At 41.2% G+C, this 24,564-nt stretch overlaps 1 protein-coding gene across 2 annotated transcripts in view; it reads right to left on the bottom strand.

Annotated features, from left to right (window-relative positions):
• Nucleotides 1–24,564, bottom strand: part of ARIH1 (ariadne RBR E3 ubiquitin protein ligase 1) — a 132,058-nt gene that overhangs the window by 72,136 nt on the left and 35,358 nt on the right. The window contains exon 2 of one of the 2 annotated variants that reach the window (XM_066388539.1): nucleotides 5,091–5,158. The exons of the other annotated variant lie outside the window; for it this stretch is intronic. Coding sequence (XP_066244636.1) covers nucleotides 5,091–5,158 — 68 coding nt within the window. The remainder of the gene's footprint in view (nucleotides 1–5,090; nucleotides 5,159–24,564) is intronic. 2 annotated transcript variants of the gene reach the window in all.

Genomic DNA, 24,564 nt, shown 5'->3' with positions numbered 1-24,564 from the left:
TTATCAACAAGATAGGTAATAACAAGTGTTGGAGAGGTTGTGGAGAAAAAGAAACCCTCATTCACTGCTGATGAGAATGTAAACTGGTACAGACATTATGGGAGACAGTATGGAAATTCTTCAAAATATTAATAGAGTTACCATATGACCCAGCAATCCCTCTTCCAGGAACCTACCCAAAAAACTCAAAAACATTTGTTTGCAGTAATATGCACCCCTGATGTTCATTGCAGCATTGTTCATTGTGGCCATTTCTTCATGGAGGCAACCCAAGTGTTCTTTTATTGAGGATCGGAGAAAGAAGATGTGGTACATATATACAATGGCATACTACTCAGCCATAGAAAAGAGAAAATACTGCAACAACATGTATGAACCTTGAGAATATTATGCTTATCAAAATAAGTCAATCAGAAAAAGCTAAGAACCATATGATTTCACTCATATGTAGGATATAAAACTGAAACTAACAGACACAGACAACAGTATAGTGGTCACCAGAGAGAAGAGGGTGGGGAGATAGTAAAGCGTGAAAGGAGCCAAATATATGGTGACGGAAAATGACCTGACTTTGAGTGGTAGGTGCAAAATGCCATATACAGGTCATGTATCAGAAATTTACACTTGCAATCTATATAATATTATTAACCCAATAAATTAAAAAGAAAGACAAGAAAGAAGGGAGGGAGGGAGAAAAGGAGAGAGGAAAGGGTGGGGAGAGAGAGAGAGAGAGAGAGAGAAAAGAAGGAGAGAAAGAAAGAAGGAAAGAAAGAATTAGATTTGAAAGAGATCTAGTAGTCTCAATATGTGAATGATGCTGAGTCCTGAAAGTATACTGCTCACAAAAATTATGGGATATTATATCGCTTCATATTCACTTTGAAATACCCTCAATTTTTGTTTTGTTTTTGTGAAAGAGACAGTGAGAGGAACAAAAAGGGACAAACAGGAAGGGAGAGAGATTAGAAGCATCAATTCTTCATTGCGGCACTTTAGTTGTTCATTAATTGCTTTCTCACATGTGCCTTGATGGGGGGGGGGGGGCTACAGCAGACCAAGTGACCCCTTGCTCAAGCCAGTGACCTTGGGCTCAAGCTGGCAACCTATGGGTTTCAAACCTGGGTCCTCCACGTCCCAGTCCAACCCCAGTCCGATGCTCTATCCACTGCACCACCGCCTGGTAAGGCTGAAATACCCCTAATTTTTGTGAGCAGTATATTAAAAGAATGAAGAGGAGGTAATACTGAAGAAAGAACAGCTAAGGTCTACGGCCATACCACCCTGAACGCGCCCGATCTCGTCTCGTCAGAACAGCTAAGAATTTCCCCAAACCAAAAACATGCTTCACAGAATCAAAGGACCCAATGGCTATGTTTTCAAAACTCACCCCCAAATCTCAAAATAGTAAGGATTTCTCTTAAAGCACACAAAAAACTAATCACATACGAACCTTGACTTAAATGACTAAACAATATACTCTAAGATAAAAGGTAAATTTGGAGAAAATAGTGGGATGCAAGAAACAAATTAGAAGAAAAAACATATTGAGTAAAGATACTTAACATCAAATGAAAGATTTAAATACCAATCGATCAAGCTGAGAGGATAAAAGAATAGAGAAGAAAAGTACCCTACAATTTTTTCTTGTGCAAGGCATAAATAGGAATAGTGTAATCAAATATTGTTACAAACTTATAGCTTTAGGTATGGATTATGGATGGTCACTAACAACACTACCACTACAATAAAATACATAACTTTAAAATTATTGGGGTGGAAAAAGGCAACAAAATAACCCAAGAAAAGCCATGGTAAATATAAAGCACAACTTAACAATAGCAGTAGTTAACCTAAACATATAAGTAATCATAAAATAAAATGTGTCAGTGATATAGTCAACAAAAGATTTAATTTAAACTCATTAAATGTGACAAAAACAGTGTGTACTGATTTTAAAAACACTAAAGATTTCTAAGTACCCAATAACATCTTCAGATGAAAAGAAAAAAGTTGAAATTAACCCAGAGAAGAAACTTCATACACAGAAGTTTCACAGAAGCCACCAACTTTATAATACTTACCACATTTAAGCACAATCTGAAATATCTTTAGAGGAAGACAATTAACAAGAAACAAACTAGGCCCTGGCCGGGTGGTCCAGTGAAGAACCTCATCCCTGCACACTGAGGTTCAATCCCCAGTCAAAGCACATACAGTGTGTCCATAAAGTCATGGTGCACTTTTGACTGGTCGCAGGAAAGCAACAAAAGATGATAGAAATGTGAAATCTGGGCCCTGGCATGTTGGCTCAGTGGTAGAGCGTCGGCCTGGCGTGCAGGAGTCCAGGTTCGATTCCCGGCCAGGGCACACAGGAGAAGCGCCCATCTGCTTCTCCACCCCTCCCCCTCTCCTTCCTCTCTGTCTCTCTCTTCCCCTCCCACAGCCAAGGCTCCATTGGAGCAAAGTTGGCCCGAGCGCTGAGGATGGCTCTGTGGCCTCTGCCTCAGGCGCTAGAGTGGCTCTGGTTGCAACGGAGCGACGCCCCAGATGGGCAGAGCATCGCCCCCTGGTGGGCATGCCAGGTGGATCCTGGTCGGGTACATGCAGGAGTCTGTCTGACTGCCTCCCCGTTTCCAACTTCAGTTAAGGAAGAAAAAAAAAAGTGAAATCTGCACCAAATAAAAAGAAAACTCTCCCAGTTTCATACTTATTCAGTGCAGATTGATGTGGGCTCATGCACAGATTTTTTAGGGCTCCTTAGGTAGCTATCCCGTATAGCCTCTACAGGCTCGTCACTGACTGATGGCCTACCAGAACAGGGTTTCTCCACCAAACTGCTAGTTTCCTTCAACTGCTTATCCCACCAAGTAATGTTATTCCTATGTGGTGGCACTTCGTTATAAACGCGCCGATATTCACGTTGCACTTTGGTCACGGATTCGAATTTAGCGAGCCACAGAACTCATTGAACTTTCCTCTGTACTGTCTACATCTTGACTTGCATGGCCATGGGCTGCTCCGCTGTATACACGGTGTTACATCATCACCTGCGCAAACGCACATGCTGCCACATCATCCTACAGAAACTGGGAGGGTTTCCCTTTTATTTGGTGCAGATTTCACATTTCTATCATCTTCTGTTGCTTTCCTGTGACCGGTCAAAAGTGCACCATGACTTTACGGACACACTGTATAAGAAGCAACCAATGAGTGCACAACTAAATAGAATTAGTTGATGTTTCTCGCTTCTCTCCCTCCCCCCCAAATCAATGGGAAAAAATTCTTAAAGAAAAAACAAAAAACTGAGTATATGTAGTTCATTAAAAGCATACCAGATATAAACAATGAAAATCCTCTTTATAAAAGAGGTTCCATAAAATAAACCTGAAAAAAAATCACACTAGTCAATAAAGATTTGGCCCTGGCCGGTTGGCTCAGCGGTAGAGCGTCGGCCTGGCGTGCGGGGTACCCGGGTTCGAATCCCAGCCAGGGCACATAGGAGAAGCGCCCATTTGCTTCTCCACCCCCCCTCCTTCCTCTCTGTCTCTCTCTTCCCCTCCCGCAGCCAAGGCTCCATTGGAGCAAAGATGGCTCCTTGGCCTCTGCCCCAGGCGCTAGAGTGGCTCTGGTCGCGGCAGAGCATCGCCCCCTGGTGGGCAGAGCGTCGCCCCTGTTGGGCGTGCCGGGTGGATCCCGGTCGGGCGCATGCAGGAGTCTGTCTGTCTATCCCCGTTTCCAGCTTCAGAAAAATTCAAAAATAAATAAATAAATAAAGATTTTATTCTTCATGAGTCATGGTATATATATATATATATAGCATGTGTTTAAGAACATAAGCTTTGGAGTCTAACAAACCTGAATTTTAGTGCTAACTTCTTGTTTTACAAAACTCAGGTAAATATATTATTAAGATCTAAATCTGTCCCTGGATAGGTAGCTTAGTGGACAGAGAATCTATCATCTCTGAGCACTGAAGTCATGGGATCAATTACAAGTCAGGGCACATATGAAAAACAACCAACAAGTGCACAACTATATAGAACAACTAGTGGAACAACGAGATGATGCCTCTCTCCCCCCATTCCCATATTTCTCTTATAAATCAATAAAAAAAAAAAAGATCTAAGTCTTAGTTTCTGCATCAATTAAGTGGGTATAATAGTTTCTAGCCCCATAAACCTATAAAGATGACAAAATAAAATAATGCCTGGCACAGATGGCTCAATAATTGATAATATTATTGTCATTAAATTGTAGTTGAGGTACAGGGTGTGAGAAATTAGGTAAATTCAATTTTAAAATCAAATGAGAAATAGTTATTTTTCACAATATTTGGGTTCTTAGTTCCCAATAATTAGTTGTAATTTTTAAATTAAAATTAGGGTTGCTATTTTTAGACTGATAAAATAAGGCTAAGAGAATAGAGGCTGTTCCCTACACCACCTTAACAAGTACTCCAAATTTCCAATCTAAGGAAGAGAAAAACACTAAGAATGGCAGCAGTTAATATCATTCTCTGTACCAATAATGTCTTTTCTTTTAGAACCAGAAACATTTTCTTAGAGAATATCTTTTATAAATCTCCAATGGAACATTATCTTGCACTGATACAAAAAAATCAGTTCAAATGGCTGTTTTGGTAACCAGGATACCCTGAGCAACTTCATTTTGTTTTTACTGAATAAATGTCATTAACACACCTAACATACATTTAAAAGTTTATGCACAAGAAATTTTAAGTAATTAAAAGATCTTATTCATGTGTTCCAAGAATGTATCAAGTGTTTTTGAAAACCTACTTTTAGTTCTTAGTATTCAAAAGGATAGATATGTAGAGGATACTGAAGTAGAGTCTGCAACCTGACATCCAAAATAAAATGAGAAACATTAAGCCTGAGTTCTCTTAACACTAAATTTATTGCTAGATTTACAGATGGAGAATATAAGAGATTAAAGCAGATACTACTTGCACACTGGTCTGTTCACATACTGGTAAATATAAAGCAACTCCTTACTTGCTTCTTTTAAGTTCTGGTCAATGGGCTCTCTGTGTTACTTTTAAGTACAAAGCTGACATGATAGTTCCTTACCTTTCCATTAGCTTCTCTTTATCCCAATTGAAGTGGCTAAGGAGTATTCTTGTGATAGTTGCTGGATTCTAAAGAAGGGGGAAAAAAAGTCATTTTAAGGTAATAGCACTTCATTGACATTTAGTGAATTTTTAGGTTGAATTTTTAACACTCCACCCAAATTTCCTTTCCTAAGGTATTTTATTATCCTCCTAAAAAATATAAAATTTAAATTGTAAGATCAAGACTATTTAAAAATAATAAGCCACACCAGTAAGGCAGGTTTCTGTGAAATTCTAAAGCAGAATTTAAAAAAGGAATTAAATAAAAAATCACTGTATTAAATCAAGCACTATTTAAGATAAACTTTTTGCAATTAGAAGTTAACACCTGCCTCACCAGGTGGTGGCATCGTACTGGGACACAAAGGACCCAGGTTCAAAACCCCGAGGTCGCCAGCTTGAGTGGGGATCCAGCCTGAGCACAGGCTCACCAGCTTGAGCGCAGGGTCACTGGCTTGAACCCAAGGTTGCTGGCTTGAAAAAAGGGTCACTAACTCCGCTGTAGCGTCCCGGTCAAGGCACATATGAGAAAGCAATCAGTGAACAACTAAGGTGCCGTAACAAAGAACTGACGCTTCTCATCTCTCTCCCTTCCTGTCTGTCTGTTCCTAAGTATCGGTCTCTCTCTGTCTCTGTCACCAAAAAAAAAGTAATCCTATATAAAAATCATGCTATGAAATAAATCTCTATCTGTTCTTCTCAACAATACCATCTGTCACAGGAACTACGCACATATTCATACACCCCTAAACATGATAAGTCCCATTCATCCACCCACCATTCTGAGTACATTTTACATTACACCGATTTCCCCATATATAAGATGCCACTATGTATAAGATGACGCACCTTAATTTTAGGGCCCGAAACTTGAAGGGGAAAAAATGTATCACATAAAGTTACTGAACTCAAGTTTTTTCATCATAAAATTCATACAACTCTTCATCATTGTCAAAACTCCCATCCATTAGCTTGTCCTCATCTGTGTCTGATGACGAATCGTCTTCAACAATGAGCGCAAAAACAAGCGCAAAATGCAAGTAAAAAAAATGTGCAACCACTGTATAAGACACACCCAGTTTTTAGACCCCAAATTTTTTGAAAAGGGGTACATCCTATACATGAGAAAATAAAGTATTTAATATATGAAAAGAAACCTATTACTAGATCCTCAATTATAATGTTTATTTATACAGAATATATAGACATTGTCATGTGCCCACTTCTTTCATAGAAAGTGTGATTCAACAATTTATTTTTTAACTCTCAGTTTGGTAACAGGTTTTCACAATAAGATTGCCTACAATTTAAATAAAGTTACTCACTTAGATTTAGTCGTATCTAAAATAAGGGCAATTATCCTATTAGTTGGCAGAATTAAGTTTAGTAGTATTCACTAGAAACGTGTGACCAACTTTGTGGCACCCAACACACTATATTCTCTTCTTTGACACTAGATAGTGCCCGGGGAGAAATGTGTCAGGAATTAAGCCTCAACTTACGAGGAGGAAAAAGGAGGAAGGAAGGCAAATGTCCTCTCTGACTTTATGTTGCTGGTGCCTTTTTGTGTTTGAGTTCCACTATCAAAAATTGGTCTTGGCCCTGGCCAGTTGGCTCAGTGGTAGAGCGTCGGCCTAGCGTGCTGGGTTCGATTCCCGGCCGGGGCACACAGGAGAAGCACCCATCTGCTTCTCCACCCCCCCCTTCCTCTCTGTCTCTCTCTTCCCCTCCCGCAGCCAAGGCTCCATTGGAGCAAAGTTGGCCCAGGCGCTGGGGATGGCTCTATGGCCTCTGCCTCAGGCGCTAGAATGGCTGTGGTTGCAACAAAGCAACGCCCCAGATGGGCAGAGCATCACCCCCTGGTGGGCATGCCAGGTGGATCCCGGTTGGGCGCATGTAGGAGTCTGTCTGACTGCTTCCCCGTTTCCAACTACAGAAAAATACACACACACACATACAAAAATTGGTCCTGGTCCTGGTCCTGGCACTGGCCAGTTAGTTCAGTGGTAGATCGTCAGCCTATCATGTGAATGTCCAGGGTTCGATTCCCAGTCACAGCACACAGGAGAAGCACCCATCTGCTTCTCCACCCCTCCCCCTCTTGCTTTCTCTCTCTCTTCCCCTCCTGCAGTCATGACTCTATTAGTGAGTTGGCCCTGGGCACTGAGGAAGGCTCCACGGCATCTGCCTCAGGCACTAAGAAGAGCTTGGTTGCTGAGCAACAGAGCAATACCCCAGATGGGCAGAGCATCACTCCCTAGTGGGCTTGTCGGGTGGAACCTAATCAGGCTGCATGCGGGAGTCTGTCTCTGCCTCCCCTCCTTTCACTGAATTAAAAAAAAAAAAAAATTAATCCCAACCAGAGGTTCCCAAACCTGTTACTGGTTCATCAAAACTTACTATGGAGCCTGACCAAGTGGTGATGCAGTAGATAGAGCGTCAGGCTGGGACACAGAGGACCCAGGTACAAAACCCCAAGGTCAACCTGACCAGGAGGTGGCGCAGTGGATAGAGCGTCAGACTGGGATTCAGAGGACCCAGGTTCGAGACCTCGAGGTCACCAGCTTGAGCGCGGGCTCATCTGGTTTGAGCAAAACCCCAAGGTCATCAGCTTGAGCGCGGGCTCATTTGACTTAAGCACAGGCTCACCATCTTGAGCACAGGGGGTCACTGGCTTGAGTCCAAAGGTTGCTAGCTTGAGCAAGAGGTCTCTGCTGTAGCTATACCCTTCCCCCCCACTCCATGAAGGCACATATGAGAAATCAATGAACAATTAAGATGCCACAATGAAGAACTGGTGCTTCTAATCTCTCTCCCTTTCTGTCTGTCCCTATCTGTCCATCTCTCTGTCTCTGTCTCTGTCTCTGTCTCTCTCTCTCTCTCTCACTCTCACACACACACACACACACACAAACCTTACTATGGAAGGTTTTGTTAAACATCAATTCCTAGATTACACACCCATATACTGATTTATTAGGTTTGGGGTACAGCCTCCGCACTGCCAAGGAATTCAGAAAATCAGATCAGTGGTTCCCCAGGATGAAGGAAACACTTTTCTATTTTTAGCTCATCCTTTAAAAATTTGTGTTTTAGAGCATATAAAGCTCTTCCTCCCCAGCATATGCTGTCAGTTTGTCTCAAACCTTTTTTTACCAATAAAAATAAATAAGAATTTCTGTGTGTTCAATAATGTACATGCTATATTGAAGATATATGCTCAAATGTTTTCCTAACAGGATGTTACTGAAAAAAAAATTTTTTTTGTCTAAGCCACAGTGGCATGATAATTCCAAAATATATTCTATCAGGGCTCTGAGCTATGGAGGCAGGGAATATTTTATAACACTAATTAAATATATTTGGGGTCCTGGCGGGTAGCTCAATGAATAGAGCATGGGTCCGGCCTATGGACATCCTGGGTTTGATCCCTGGGTCAGGGCACACAGGAGAAGCAACCTTCTGCTTCTCTCCCCTTCCCACTCCTCCATCTCTCCCTCTTCCACTCCTGCAGCCAGCGGCTGGATTGGTTGAAGCATGGCCCCAGGCACTAAGGATGGCTCAGTTGGTCTGACTGTGTTAGCTCAGGTGCTAAAAATACCTCAGTATTCAAGCATCATCCCCAGAAATGTTTGCTGAGTGGAACCCAGCCAGGGCACATGTGGGAGTCTGTCTCACTACCTCCCTACCTTTCTCTCTTTAAAAAAAATAATTAATTAAATAATTAAGAAGTCTCAGTCACTATTTCAGTGCAGCTGGCTTAAGTCATTTATGTGCATTACATATAAAAGTAATGGGAGAATAATATTTATTGTATATTTACCGTATGCCCGGCCCTGAATAAGGTACATTATACATCTCATTTATTCTCAAAGCACTCAGTAAGGTATATATACTGACCACCCACTTTTATTTTATTTACATATTTTGACAGAGACAGGGACAAACACAGACAGGAAGAGAGAGAGATGAGAAGCATCAATTCTTCACTGCAGCTCTTTAGTTGTTTATTGATTACTTTCTTATATGTGACTTGATCAGAGGGCTACAGCAAAGCAAGTAACCCAGTGACCTTGGGGTCATGTTTATGATTCCACGCTCAAGACAGCAACTCCGTGCTCAAGCTGCCGAGCTCATCCTCAAGCCAAATGAGCCCTCACTCCAGCAGGTGACCTCGGGGTTTCGAACCTGGGTCCTCTGCAGCCCAGTGCAACACTCTATCTACTGCTCTACTGCCTGGTCAGGCCTGGCAACCCATTTTTAAATAAGAAAACTATGACTAGGCTTCAAAAGGTTACAAAAATTACCAAATATCATGCAACTGAGTAGAACAGTTGTGAATTCTAGCCAAAGGCAATCTGTATCTAATATCCCCTCAAATTATTCCACAAATAGAACCTAAAGGAATATTAAATATCTCATTTAACTACTAGTCATATGTCTAAAACTCCTCTACAAGCTCCATCAAAGGGTGGGTAATTCAGGATAGGATGAGCAGTGAATAGCAAAATGCTAAGAGTTATAAGGGAGTTTCTGAAGGACTGAAAATGTTCTACTTCTTGAATGTGATGGGTTATATGAGGAAAACATCTATAAAAATTTAAACTATACACTTAAAATGGGTACACTTAGTAATATAAAAATTATACATCAATAATGTTTATTTATTTTAAAACAAAGCAATCTGATTTCTGATCCTTGCCAAGATGGAATAATAAGTTCACTTTAGTGTTTATTTCTTCCATTGACTACAACTAAAAACTGGACAAAACACAACTAGCAAGTACTCCAAAAATTAAATAACAGCAGGCAGAGTGAGGAGGGAGGTGGAAAACAACTAATAAGATAGTGGTAAGTATCTTGGTCATTTTTTCTCCTTTATTTCATAGCCTTGAACCAAGGGTGAGCCAAACAGAGAAATTGCAGCAGGTATGAGCAGCAACAACCGTTTAGAACGTATCTTTCCTGGCCAGAGGAATAGGACAAAAGGTTCCTAGTGAATGAAGAATTCCTTTCTCCCCACCCTGTGCTTAAGCCAGTCCCACCCATTAAACCACCCTGCTGCCCTGGCCGGTTGGCTCAGCGGTAGAGCGTCGGCCTAGCGTGCGGAGGACCCGGGTTCGATTCCCGGCCAGGGCACACAGGAGAAGCGCCCATTTGCTTCTCCACCCCTCCGCCGCGCTTTCCTCTCTGTCTCTCTATTCCCCTCCCGCAGCCGAGGCTCCATTGGAGCAAAGATGGCCCGGGCGCTGGGGATGGCTCTGTGGCCTCTGCCTCAGGCGCTAGAGTGGCTCTGGTCGCAACATGGCGACGCCCAGGATGGGCAGAGCATCGCCCCCTGGTGGGCAGAGCGTCGCCCCATGGTGGGCGTGCCGGGTGGATCCCGGTCGGGCGCATGCGGGAGTCTGTCTGACTGTCTCTCCCTGTTTCCAGCTTCAGAAAAATGCAAAAAATTAAAAACAAAACAAAACAAAAAAAAACCACCCTGCTGCAGAGTGACAGCTGGAAACCAAGAGAAAATACTGCTCTAAATAGAGGAATCAGGAAAAGAGTCGCTGTTGTGAGGAGTGTGGAGAAGTCCCCTATTATTATTATTTTTTCTCTTGCCACTTCACCTCAAGACTTGACAGGCAGGACACTAAAACTGAGAGAACTCCGGTTTCTGGTTCTAGTAAAGAAAAAAAGGTCCCTGGGAGCCAGAGAGTGCAGGGGAAATCACTGAGAGCAAGATGGAGAAATAGATTTCCTAATTCTGTATGTGAACCAACTTCTGGGCTCCCCTATAAGCTGTGCATGTGCCAAACACAGCCAAAGAAGTACAGAGAGGCTTTCAGAAACAGAACTATGATATAAATCGCTGCCTAACTCCTAGACCAATGTTTTTCAACCAGTCCACAGATCAGTCCACCAGAAATTTCATGCTGGTCCAAAAGTTAACCATCCTGATATTGTATGAAGATTATAGACCCAATGATCTTAGTCAAATTTGCTTATGCTCAGGGTGATTTCTGCCTTAGCAGTCCCTGAAATAATTCTATTTTCACTAGTCCCAAAGTGTAAAAAGGTTGAAAACCACTGTCCTAGGCAATCTAAATGAAAACGGAAGGGGCAGATTTAACAAAGCAAAATCTGTAAAAACTGAACAGATAATTGAACCACTGGCTAAGAACTTCAACTAATAAACCTCACTGGGTTGGCTAAACTAAAACAAAAATCCTCACCATTCTCCAAAGGATTTTAACAATATGGAAAGTCTTACAACATAATATTCAAAATGACCAAGACAGATTCTAAAATTATCATAGCAAGAACTAAAAATCTGACAATTAATTCTCAAAGAGAAGACAACAGATGCTGACTCCTAAATGACCCAGATGTTAGAATTATCAAAGACTTTAAAAGCAGAAATGAAAAACATCATCTATTAGGTAAGGGTGAAAACCTTAAAATAAATTCTAAAAATTCTTAGGAAAGAAAAAGAATTCTAAAAAAGAACCAACAGCCTGACCAGTTGGTGATGCAGCAGGTAAAAAAGTATAGGCCTGGGACACTGAGGACCCAGGTTCAAAACCCTGAGGTTGCTAGCTTGACTGCAGGCTCACCAAGTTGAGCATGGGATTATAGGCATATCCCATGGTCAATGGCTGGCTTGGCTGGAGTCTCCCGGTCAAGGCACATATGAGAAACAATCAATGAACAACTAAGGTGCCACAACTACGAATTGACGCTTCTCATCTCTCTCCTTTCCTGTCTGTATGTCCAGCCCTTTCTGTCCCTTCATCTCTCTCTTTCTCTATTAAAATAAATAAATAAATAAATAAATAAATAATAAAAAGGAACCAAATTTTAGAACAAAAAAAAAATAGAAGTTCACTGGACAGACTCAATAGCAAAAAAGAAGATAACAAAGGAGTCAGTGAACTTAGAGATACAGCAGTAGAAATTATCCTGTTATAACAAAAGAAAAAAAAACCTTTTAAAACAGTCTCTCAGAGCCCTGTGTAATATTATTAAATATTGGTAAGCCTAGATAGAATTCTATATTCAGTGCAAGCACAATTCAGGAATGAAGATAAAGATATTCTCAGACAAAAGAAAACTAGGAGAGCCCATTGCCAGCAAACCTGCTCTAAAGAAAATGTTTTATTTTTGTTTGTTTTTAGAGACAGACAGACAGAAAGAGAGAAAGATGAGAAGCATCAACTTGTACTTGTGGCACTAGTTGTGCATTGATTGCTTTCTCATAAGTGCCCCGACAAAGGGGACGGGCGGCTCCAGCTGAATCAGTGACCCCTTGCTCAATCCAGCAACCTTGGGCTTCAAGCCAGCAACCATGGAGTCATTTCTATGATCCCACGCTCAAGCCAGAGAGTGACCTTGGGGTTCTGAACCTGGATCCTCAGCATCCCAGGCGACGCTCTATCCACTGTGCCACCACCTGGTCAGGCTAAATGCACTATTAAAAGAAGTTCTTTAAGTGGAAGAGAAATGATAACAGGGAAACTTGGACCTTCAGGGAAAAAGGAAGATCAACAGAAGTGGTAAATGGGTAAATATATACACCATTTCTCTCCTATTAAGTTCTTGAAAACATATATGAAACTGCTGAAACCAAAAATTATAATATGTCACCCTGGCCGGATAGCTCAGTTGGTTAGAGCATCGCTCCGAAGCACAAGAGGTTTCCAGTTCAATACCCGGTCAGGGCACATACAGGAACAGATCAATGTTCCTGTCTTGCTCTTTCCCTTCCTTGCTCTATAATCAATAAATAAAATTTAAAAATTAAAAATAATATGTCATGGAAGAGGGAAGTGTTAAATGTATATAGATGTAACACATATGACAATTATAATATAAAGGGACTGGGAGAAAAATCATCTATATAGCTATAAGGCTTCTATGCTTTACCTGGAGTGGTAAAATACTTTAAAATGTGAAGACAATTATTTTATATTATAAGCCCTAGAGCAACCACTAAAATAAATAAAAATAAAATAAGCCTGACCAGGCAGTGGTGCAATGGATAGAGCATCAGCGGGGGATGTAGAGAAACCAGGTTCAAAACCCCGTCACTAGCTTGAGCATGGGCTCATCCGGCTTGAGTGTGGGGTCGCAGCTTGAAGCCCAAGGTCAATGGCTTGAGCAAAGGGGTCACTGACTCAGCTGGAGCACACACACACCCCACCCCGCCCGTCAAGGCACATATGAGAAAGCAATCAATGAACAACTAAGGTGCTGCAACAAAGAATTGATGCTTTTCATCTCTATCCCTTGTTGTCTATCTGTCCCTATCTGTCCCCCTCTCTTTAGCTTGTGAAAAAATAAATAAAAACTAAAATAAAAATAGAAATTAAGAAAGAAAAAGACTGAGTTATGGCTGAAAAGGCCAATAGATATATGAAGTGGAATATTTTTAAAACTTCAAAGGAAGAAAGGAAAAGAGAAACAATTAATTAGAAAGTCTACATACAACTACACCAATAATCATATTAAATGTAAATAGTAAAAAAAAAACATTTAAAACAATTGAATTATGTTGAACCCGAAACATGTTTTATGTCAATTATACCTCAGTTTAAAAAAAGAAATAAAATGCTTCTAAATAAAATAAAAAACAGAGATAGATAGCTTAGTGTATCCAAAAAGGTAAAACTATGTTGCCCATAACAACCCATTTTTCAATGTAATGGTATACAGAGATGAAGGTACATTCATCAAGAAAATATAACACCCTAACTAGGCGGTGGCACAGTGGATAGAGCAGGGGTCTCAAACTCGGGCCGCATGCGGCCCGCCCACCAATTTTGTGCGGCCCGCAGACTGGCCCGCAGACTAATCCACTAAGTTTGATTAGTCTGCGGGCCGCACAAAATTGGTGGGCGGGCCGCGAGTTTGAGACCCCTGGGATAGAGTGTCTGACTGGGACACAGAGGACTCAGGTTCGAAACCCTGAGGTGGCCAGCTTGAGCGCAGGCTCATCTGGTTTGAACACAGCTCACCAGCTTGAACCCAAGGTCTCTGGCTTGATCAAGGGGTTACTCGCTCTGCTGTGGCCCCCTGGTCAAAGCACATAAGAGAAAGCAGTCAATGAACAACTAAGGTGCTACAATGAAGAACTGATGCTTCTCATCTCTCTCCCTTCCTGTCTGTCTGTCTCTATCTGTCCCTCTGTCACACACACACACGCACACACAAATCTTAAATGTATACATTCAAAAACAAAAAAGCTTAAGAATGGAGCAAAAACTGATAGACATGAAAAAAAAAAACAAATTCACAATTATACATAGAGATTTCATTATTACTCTCTCAGTAACCCACTAAAGAAGAAGACAGACTATTTGGAAATTAAATCATCTTCTAATAAACCAAGGGGGTCAAGGAGGAAGTTCTGAAGGAAATTTGTGGGACGTAGCTAACATCGTTAGGGAAAAATTTATTGTATTAAATGGTTTTATTTAAAAAGTCACAAATGCTTTTTTAAAAGGGCAAACTAAAACCTACAGCAGAAGAAAAGAAATAATAAAAAGCATAAGTCAATAAGACTGAAACCAGAGAAAATCAATAAAACCAAAAGCCATTATTGAAATCAATACAACTCGAACAAAAACTAACCAAGAAAAACACAAATGACTAATTTCAGAAATGAAAGATGGAAATATCAATACAGATCCTATTAGCCATTAAGAGGATAATGAGACTACTATAAACAATTCTTTGCTCATTAATTCACAACTAAGAAGAAACAGACCATTTATTTCTTTGAGACACTATTAAAATTCACTGAAGATGAAACATTAAACACAAATATTCCTCTCTAAACAAACCAAATGTGCAGTTAAAACCTTTCCACAAAAAAGCTCAAGACCAAAATGGTTTCACTGGTAAAGGGACAATCATTTAAGGAATCAAACTATATCAATTCTATACAAAATCTTCAAAAGCAGAAGGAAGAAGCCTGACCAGGCAGTGGCACAGTGAGTAGAGCATCAGACTGGGTCGTGGAGGACCCAGGTTTGAGACCCCAAGGTCAAGGCACATATGAGAAAACAATCAATGAACAACTAAGGTGCCACAACGAAGAATTGATGCTTCTCATCTCTCTCTGTTCTTGGCTATCTGTCCCTATCTGTCCCTCTGTCTGTCACAAAAAAAAAAAAAAAAAGGCAGGAGGAGGAAGACTTCCCAATTACTTTTATAAGACCAGCATCACCTGACATAAAAATCAGATGACACTATTACATAAACAAAAAGGTAAAATTCCTCTGGCTGTGGGAGGGGAAGAGAAAGTGAAGGGGGCAATGGAGGGAGAGAGAAGCAGACTGTCGCTGCTCCTGTGTGTCCACCGACCAGGGATTGAACCTGGGACTTCCACACGGCAAGCCAATGCTCTACCACGAAGCCAACTAGCCAAGGCCTGGTTAAGATGTTAAAATCTGATAATATCCAATAAGAAAGGTATGGGGAAATAGCCCATAACATGTTAGATGACTGACAACATTCTTTGGTAAAAACTTCTGTGAGAATTTTGGTTGAACTGATAAAAATGTTAAATGCTCAATAACCTAAAACCCAGAGATTCCACTTCTGGAATCTAACCAACAGAAATATGCAAGCCTGACCAGACAGTGGCAGGTGGAACAGTGGACAGGGAGTCAGACTGGGAAGCGGAGGGCCCAGATTTGAAACACCAAGGTTGTCGGCTTGAGCATGGGTTCACAGACATGACTGCATGGTTGTTGGCTTGAGCCCACGGTGACTGGCTTGAGCCAGTCATTTGCTCTGCTGTGGCCCTCCTGTCAAGGCACATCAGAGAAAGCAACCACTGAACAACTCTAAGCTGCCGCGACAAAGACTTGATGCTTTTCATCTCTTTCCCTTCCTGTCTGTCCCTATCTGACTCTCTCTCTCTCTCTCTCTCTCTGTGCAAAAGAAAGAAAAAAAAAAAAAGAAATATGCAAGTGTAGGTAATTTCACATGCAAATTATTTGGAAAGACAATAAGCAAAACTAACCTACATCTTCCCAAGAGGATACTGTCTATAAATTATGCTATATTCACATTTAGTACACAATCCAGGAACACTGCTTCATTGTGCTTTGCAGACACTGTGTTCTTTACAAAGTGCAGATCTGTGGCAAGCCTGACTCAAGCAAATCAACTGGGTCTATTTCCCCAACAGCACTTGTTCAATTTGTGTCTCTATTTGGTGTTCTCACAGTATTTGAAACTTTTCATTACTATTTGTTTTGGTGAACTATGATCAGTGATCTTTGATGTTACTATGTAACTGTTTTAAGACTCCACGAACTGTGCCCACATAAGTCACTGAAATTAATAAATGTGTGTGTTCTAACTGCTCCACCAATGCACATTTCTCCCTCCACTCCACCTCCCTGTCACAGGTTCTCTATCTCTCCCTATCACCTGAGACATAATAACATATTAAAATTATGCTAATAACCCTGCAATGGCTTCTAAGGGTCCAAGTGAAAGAATCACAAGTCTCACTTTAAAATCAAAAGCCAGAAATAATAAAGCTTAGGAAGGAAGGCATGCTGAAAGCCAAGAAAGGCTTAAAGCGAGGCTTCTTATGCCAAATAGCCAAGTTGCAAATGCAAAGAAAAAGTTCTTAAAGATAATTAAAAGTGCTGCTCCAGTAAACACATGAATGTTAGAAAAGCATAACAGCCTTACTGCTGATTTGGAGAAAGTTGTGGAAGTCTAGGTATAGAAGCTGCGACATCCCCTTAAGCCAAAGCTTTATCCAGATGAGGCCCTAACTCTCTTCAATTCTATAAAGGCTGAAAGATGTAAGAACGCTGCAGAAGAAAAACTGAAGTAGCAGATGTAGTTCATGAAGAAAATAAAAATCTCCATAACATAAATCTGCAAGGTGAAGGAGGAAGTGATGTAGAAGATGCAGGAAGTTATCCAGAAGATCAAGCTCAGAAAATAAATGAAGGTGGCTATAATAAACAAAAGATTTTCAAAGTAAACAGACTAGCTTTATATTAGAAGATTCCTTCTAGGGTTTCCTAGCTAGAAAGGAGAAACCAATGCCCAGCTTCAAGGCTTCAAAGGATAGGTCTACTCTCTTGTTAGGGAACTACATTAGGTCATAACTTAAAGCTGAAGCCAATGCTCATTTACCATTCCAAAAACTCTCGTCCCTTAAAAATTATGCTAAATCTACTCTGTGCTCTATACATGGAACAACAAAGGCTGGATGACAGTGCATCTGTTTACAACATGGTTTACTAAATACTTTAAGCCCACTGTTGAGACTCACTGCTGAGAAAAAGATGCTTTTCAAAACATCATTTCTCACCTGACCAGGTGGTGGAGCAGTGGATAGAGAGTTGGACTGGGATGCGGAGAATCCAGGTTCAAGACCTTGAGGTCGCCAGCTTGAGCGCGGGCTCATGTAGTTTGAGCAAAGCTCACCAGCTTGGACCCAAGGTCGCTGGCTTGAGCAAGGGGTCAACTTGGTCTGCTGTAGCCCCACAGTCAAGGCACATATGAGAAAGCAATCAATGAACAACTAAAATGCCATAACGAAAAACTGATAATTGATGCTTCTCATCTCTCTCCCTTCCTGTCTGTCCCTATCTATCCCTCTCTCTGACTCTCGCTCTGTCTCTATAAAAAAAGACAAAAAACAAACAAACAAAAAAACAACACATCACTTCTCATTATTGACCCAGGATGCTAAGGACCCAAGTTCAAAACCCTGAGATCACTGGCTTGTGTCATAGACATAATCCCATGGTCGCTGGATTGAGCAAGGAAATACTGGCTCACCTAGAGCCACCCACCCACAAGGCACAAATGAGAAACAATCAATGAACAACTAAAGTGCCGCAACTACAAACTGATGTTTCTCATCTCTCTCCCCCTTCCTGTAGTCTCCTCTCTCTCCTTTCTTATCTGTCTGCCTGCCTCTCTCTTTCCCTTTTAAAAACAAACCAACGGCCCTGGCCGGTTGGCTCAGTGGTAGAGCATCGGCCTGGCGTGCAGAAGTCCTGGGTTCGATTCCCGGCCAGGGCACACAGGAGAAGTGCCCATCTGCTTCTCCATCCTTCCCCCTCTCCTTCCTCTCTGTCTCTCTCTTCCCCTCCTGCAGCCGAGGCTCCATTGAAGCAAAGATGGCCAGGGCGCTGGGGATGGTTCTGTGGCCTCTGCCTCAGGCGCTAGAGTGGCTCTGGTCGCAACATAGTGACGCCCTGGATGGGCAGAGCATCGCCCCCTGGTGGGCGTGCCAGGTGGATCCCGGTCAGGCGCATGCGGGAGTCTGTCTAACTATCTCTCCCCATTTCCGGCTTCAGAAAAATACAAAAAAAAAACAAAACCAAAAACCAACAACAACAACAAAAATATATATATATTACTGCTCATTGACAGAGCACCTGTTCACCCAAGAGCTGACAGAGATGTACAAGATTAATGTTGTAATGCTAACACAACATTCATTCTGGATAAAGGAGTACTTTTTACTTTCAACTCTTATTATTTAAGAAATAACTTTCAAAAGGCTACGGCTGTCACAGTGATTCCTCTGATGGATCTGAGCTAAGTAAACTGAAAATCTTCTGGGAAGTCTCCACCATGCTAGATGCCATGAAGAACATTCATGGTTCACAGGAAAGAGGTCAAAATGTCAACTTTAGCAGGCTTTTGTAAGAAGCTGATTCCAGTCCTTGTGATGACTTCAGTGGAGGAAGTAACTACAGATATGGTGCGGTGGAAATAGCAAGAGAATTAGGATTAGAAATGAAGCCTGAAGATGTGATCAAACCACTGCAATCTCATGATAATAAACTTAAACAGGTAAATTGATGCTTCTTATAGATGAGCAAACAATATACTTCTAGTAAAAATGCCGTGAAGACTGTTTAAATGACAAAATACTTAGAATATTAATTACATAAACTTAGTTGAAAAAGCATCAGGGTTTTAGAGGACTGACTCCAATTTTGAAAGAAGTTCTACTCTGAATAAAATGGTATAAAACACCCTGACCAGGCGGTTGCACAATGGATAGAGCACTGGACTGGGACACAGAGGACCCAGGTTTGAAACCCCAGAGGTCACCACCTTGAATGCGGGCTCATCCCTCTTGAGCCCAGGGTAACTGGCTTGAGCATGGGATCACAGACATGATCCCATGGTCACTGACTTGAGCCCAAAGGTCACTGACTTGAGCAAGGAGTCACTCATGCTGCTGTAGCCCCTGGTCAAGGCACATATGAGAAGGCAATAAATGAACAACTAAGGTGCTGCAATGAAGAATTGATGCTTCTCATCTCTCCCTTCCTGTCTGTCCCTATCTGTCCCTCTCTCTCACTGTCACCCCCCCCAAGAAAGTATTAAACAGTACTGAATGCCACATAAAAATCATTCATAAAAGGAAGAGTTAGTGGACATGGCAAACTTCACTATTGTCTTATTTTAAGCAACTATCACAGCAGCCCAAACTACAGCAGCCACCAACTCTGAAGCAAGAACCTTTATCAAAAAAAAGATAAAATTCTGAAAGCTCAGATGATAATTAGCATCTTTTAGCAACAAAATACTTCTAATTAAGCTACGTACATTTTTTTGACACATGCTATTGCACACTTAATGGACCATAGCGGTGATTTTATGGTGCTGGTCTGCCAGAAATTTTGTGCTGGTCACAAAAGAGTTAACCACCCTGATGCTGTATGAAGATTATAGAGTCTATGCTGGTCCATGGATTGGTGGTTGAAAAACCGACTACAGTATAATAGAAACATAACTTTCACATGCTCTGGGAAATCAAAACACTCGTGAGTCACTTTACTGCAATATTCATTTATTGTAGTGGTCCGTAACTAAACCCACAGTATTTCTTGAGATATCCTGTATTATGCAGCTATTAAAAAACCAAGGAGTGCCTGACCTGTGGTGGCGCAGTGGATAAAGCGTCGACCTGGAAATGCTGAGGTCGCCAGTTTGAAACCCTGGGCTTGCCTGGTCAAGGCATATATGGGAGTGGATGCTTCCAGCTCCTCCCCCCTTCTCTCTCTCTCTGTCTCTCTCTCCTCTCTCTCCCTCTCTGTCTCTCTCTCTCCCCCTCTCTCTCCTCTCTAAAAATGAATAAATAAAATAAAATAAAAAATTTAAAAACATGTTTAAAAAAAAAAAAAAAAAAAACCAAGGAGAAAATTTATCTGTATGCACTGACATGGAAGGATATCTATGAAATACCACTTAATGGAAACAAAAAAAAAAAAAAAAGAAAGAAAGAAAGAAAGAAAAGAAAAGTTACCAAGCAGTATACAGTATTCCACTTACATGTAAAAATAGTGAAATTTCAGCCCAGCCTGTAGTGGCACAGCAGATAGATCGCTGACCTGAAATGCTTAGGTCACTTGGTACAAAACCCTGAGCTTGCTCAATTAAGACACACAACAAGCAACAAGCAAACAATGAACAGCTAAAGCAAAAACTAAGAGATGATACTTCTGACTGCCTCCTCTCCATAAAATCAATAATTTTTTTTTTTAAAAAAAGGTAAAATTTCAGACATCAGAGTAACAGCACCATGAGAAATACCCTTCATCTCTCCAAGTGAAGTTTCGATATACTGAACAGCTATACCTCAACGAAGGAACCCCAGCTGGGCTCAGAGCCGTGCCTGAAAGATCCAGGCATCCACTCAACTAAAGGTGGGAAGGATAAAGGCAAGGAGGGAGGTGAAAGATAAGAAACATTCATGACAGGGCTCCAGATGGGGGAGAAGCCCGTACTGACTGGGTTTCTGTCTGCTAAGAGGAGCAGAGAGATGGGGGGGGGGGGGCATACAAAAGCTGAGGAACTATATCACCAGAAAACCGCTACTGCAAAAAACAATCAAGGGGGTTATATTACCTGGTACAAAAAAACAAAACACTGCTTGACCAGTGGTGGCACAGTGGATAGGGCATCGACCTAGGATGCTGAGGACCCAGGTCTGAAAGCCTGAGGTCGCTGGCTTAAGCATAGTCTCTTTGTATAGAGTAGACTCATCAGCTTGAGCACAGGGTTGCTGGCTAGAGCATGGAATCATTAACGTGATCCTGTGGTCACTTAATTGAGCAAGTGGTCACTGACCCGGCTAGAGCAACCCCAGTCAAGGTACATATGAGAAGCAATCAAATAAAAACTAAAGTGCCATGACTGACCAGACAGTGGCGTACTGCAGTGGTCCCCAACCCCCGGGCCGCGGACCGGTACCGGTCCGTGGGCCATTTGGTAATGGTCCGCAGAGAAAGAATAAATAACTTATATTATTTCCGTTTTATTTATATTTAAGTCTGAATGATGTTTTATTTTGAAAAAATGACCAGATTCCCTGTTATATCCGTCTAAGACTCACTTTTGACGCTTGTCTCATAAGTTCGACAATTATATTTAAAAATACTACAGTTTTTACACCGGTCGCATAATTTTATTTTGTGCATTTATCCGTCCCACCCTAAAGGCCGGTCCGTGAAAATATTTTCTGACATTAAACCGGTCCGTGGCCCAAAAAAGGTTGGCGACCACTGGAGTAGTGGATAGAGCATCAGACTGGGACACAAAGGACCTAAGTTTGAAACCCCAAGCCTTGAGCACGGGCTCACCAGCTTGAGCGTGAGATCACTGGCTTGAGCATGGGATCACAGACATGACCTCATGGTCGCTGGCTTGAGTCCAAGGTTGTTGGCTTGACCCTGGGGTCACTCGCTCTGCTGTAGCCCCTGGTCAAGGCACGTATGAGAAAGCAGTCAATGAACAACTAAGACTAAGGAGCCGCAATGAGTAACTGATGCTTCTCATGTTTCCCTTTCTGTCTTTTGTCTCCCTCTCTTCCACACACTCGCGCTCACTCTCTCTCTCTCTCTCTCTCTCTCTCTCACACACACACACAGAAAACAACAAAACAACACAAAACTACAATAGCTGCAACAAGGTTACAATATAAACAAGGATAATCTGTAACAAAAACATGAAAGGGAAAAGCATCAAGATCTGAAGAAAGCAAAGGAGGATGGAGGGCAGAAGCACTCATAAGACAAAGAATTCTTGTTTATATGAGAATTTTTTTTAGATTTTATTTATTCATTTTTATTAGAGAGAAAGGAGAGAGAGAGAAAGAGAGAGAGAGAGAGAGAGAGAGAGAGAGAGGATTGAGAGAGGACAGGGGGAGGAGCAGGAAGCATGAACTCCCATATGTGCCTGGACCAGGCAAGCCTAGGGTTTTGAACCGGTGACCTCAGCATTCCAGGCTGACGCTTTATCCACTGCACCACCACAGGTCAGGCCATTATGAGAATTTTTTACTCAATAATCCACAAAAAAAACAAAACTGAAACACATAGCTTAAAATAAGAGGAAACATAGGAAATAAGGAACATCACCAAACAAAAACTGACAGAAACAAAGAAAAAGACCCAAATGAGACACAGAACTACCATAAAACAAAACATAATATGGATAAGGGAATCTTCATGCATCAATAATTACGCCAAATGTAAGACTGAACTCACCAATAAAGAGGCACAGAGTAGCAGAGAGGATCAAAAAACGAAACTCAACAATATGGTGCCTACAAGAGATGACACATTTAAGCTGCAAGGATAAAAGTAGACTCGAAGTGAAAGGTTGAAAAACAATTCTCCAGAAAAGCAGGTGTAGCCATACTTGTATCTGACAATACTGACTTTAAGACAACAAACGTAACAAGAGATAAAGATGTACAAATCATTATGATAAAGGGGACACTATATCAAGAAGACATCACATTGAATATATACACACTGAATCATGGAGCAACAAAATATGTAAGACATCTACTAACAGAACTAAAAAAAAAAAAACCACACAAAAACACATTAATACTATAGTTAGAAATCTCAACACATCATTGACAGCTTTAGATAGATCAACCAAACAAAATCAATAAAGGAATAGCAGGCTTAAGTGACACACAAGACCAAATGGACATAATAAACATTTGCAAAACAGTTCACCCCAGAACATCAGATTATGCATTCTTTTTCAGTATGCATGAAACATTCTCAAGGATAGACTATATGCTGGGCCACAAAACCATCCTCAACAAATTCAAGAAGACCAAAATTATACCAAGCATATTTTCTGACCATAAGGATCTGAAATTAGAAATCAACTGCAAAAAGTAAAGAAACCCACAAATATGTGGAAATTAAACAACATACTTTTAAAAAAACTCTGGGTCGCCCTGGTCAGTTGGCTGTGACAGAGCACTGGCCCAGCATGTGGAAGTCCCAGGTTTAATTCCCGGTCAGGAAACACAGGAGATGCTACCATCTGCTTCTCCATCCCTCCCCCTATCCCCTTCTCTCTCCTCCTCCTCCTCTCCCACAGCCATGGCTCAATTGGTTAGAGCAAAGTTGGCCCCAGGCACTGAGGATGGCTCTGTGGCTTCATCTCAGGTGCTAGAATAGCTCAGTTTTTTCTGCGTAATGGAGCAATGGCCCCAGACAGGCAGAGCATTCCCCTAGCAGGGGGCTTGCTGGGTGGATCCCGGTTGGGGCGCACATGCCAGAGTCTTTCTGCTTCCCCATCTCTTAATTAAAAAAACAAAAGACTGGGTCAAAGAAGAAATAAAAGCAGAGATTCAAAGACATACAGAAAAACGAGAATGACAACATGACGTATCAAAACTTCTGGGATGCAGTGAAAGTAGTAATAAGAAGGAAGTTTATATCAATATAGGCTTATATTAAGAAACAGAGATCCAAAGTAAACAACATCACATCTTAAAGAACTAGGAAAAGAAGAACAAAGGCAACCCAAAGTCACAGAAGGAAACAGTAAAAATTAGAGCAGAGGTAAATAAAATAGAGAACAAAAACTACAGAAAAAAATAATACAACAAAGAGCTGTTTCTTTGAAAAGATCAGTAAAATTGACAAACACCTGGCTAGACTCACTAAGGAAAACAGAAAACAAACTCATATAAACAAAATCCAAAATGGAAGTGGGGAAATTACCACAGACATCATAGATATACAAAGGATCATGCTAGAATACTATGAAAGATTATATGCCACAAAATTCAACAATCTAGAAGAAATGGATAAGTTCCTAGAACTATACAGTCTTCCTAGACTCAGTCACAAAGAAATGGAAAACCTAAATAGACCTTATAAGCAGGGATGAAATAGAAACAACTATCAAATATCTCCCCCAAAATAAAAACCCAGGACCAGATGCCTGCATTACTGAATTCTATCAAACATTCAGAGAAAATCTGGTATCTATCCTAAAATCTTCCAAAAAATAGAAGCCCTGGCCGGTTGGCTCAGTGGTAGAGCGTCAGCCCAGCATGTGGATGTCCTGTGTTCGTTTCCTGGGCAAGGCACACAGTAGAAGTAACCATCTGCTTCTCCAACCTT

This window comes from Saccopteryx leptura, chromosome 6 (genome assembly GCF_036850995.1).
Source record: "Saccopteryx leptura isolate mSacLep1 chromosome 6, mSacLep1_pri_phased_curated, whole genome shotgun sequence".
Lineage (NCBI taxonomy): Eukaryota > Metazoa > Chordata > Mammalia > Chiroptera > Emballonuridae > Saccopteryx > Saccopteryx leptura.
The sequence above is the reverse complement of the archived record's forward strand: the minus strand, read 5'-3'. Positions and strand labels throughout refer to the sequence as shown.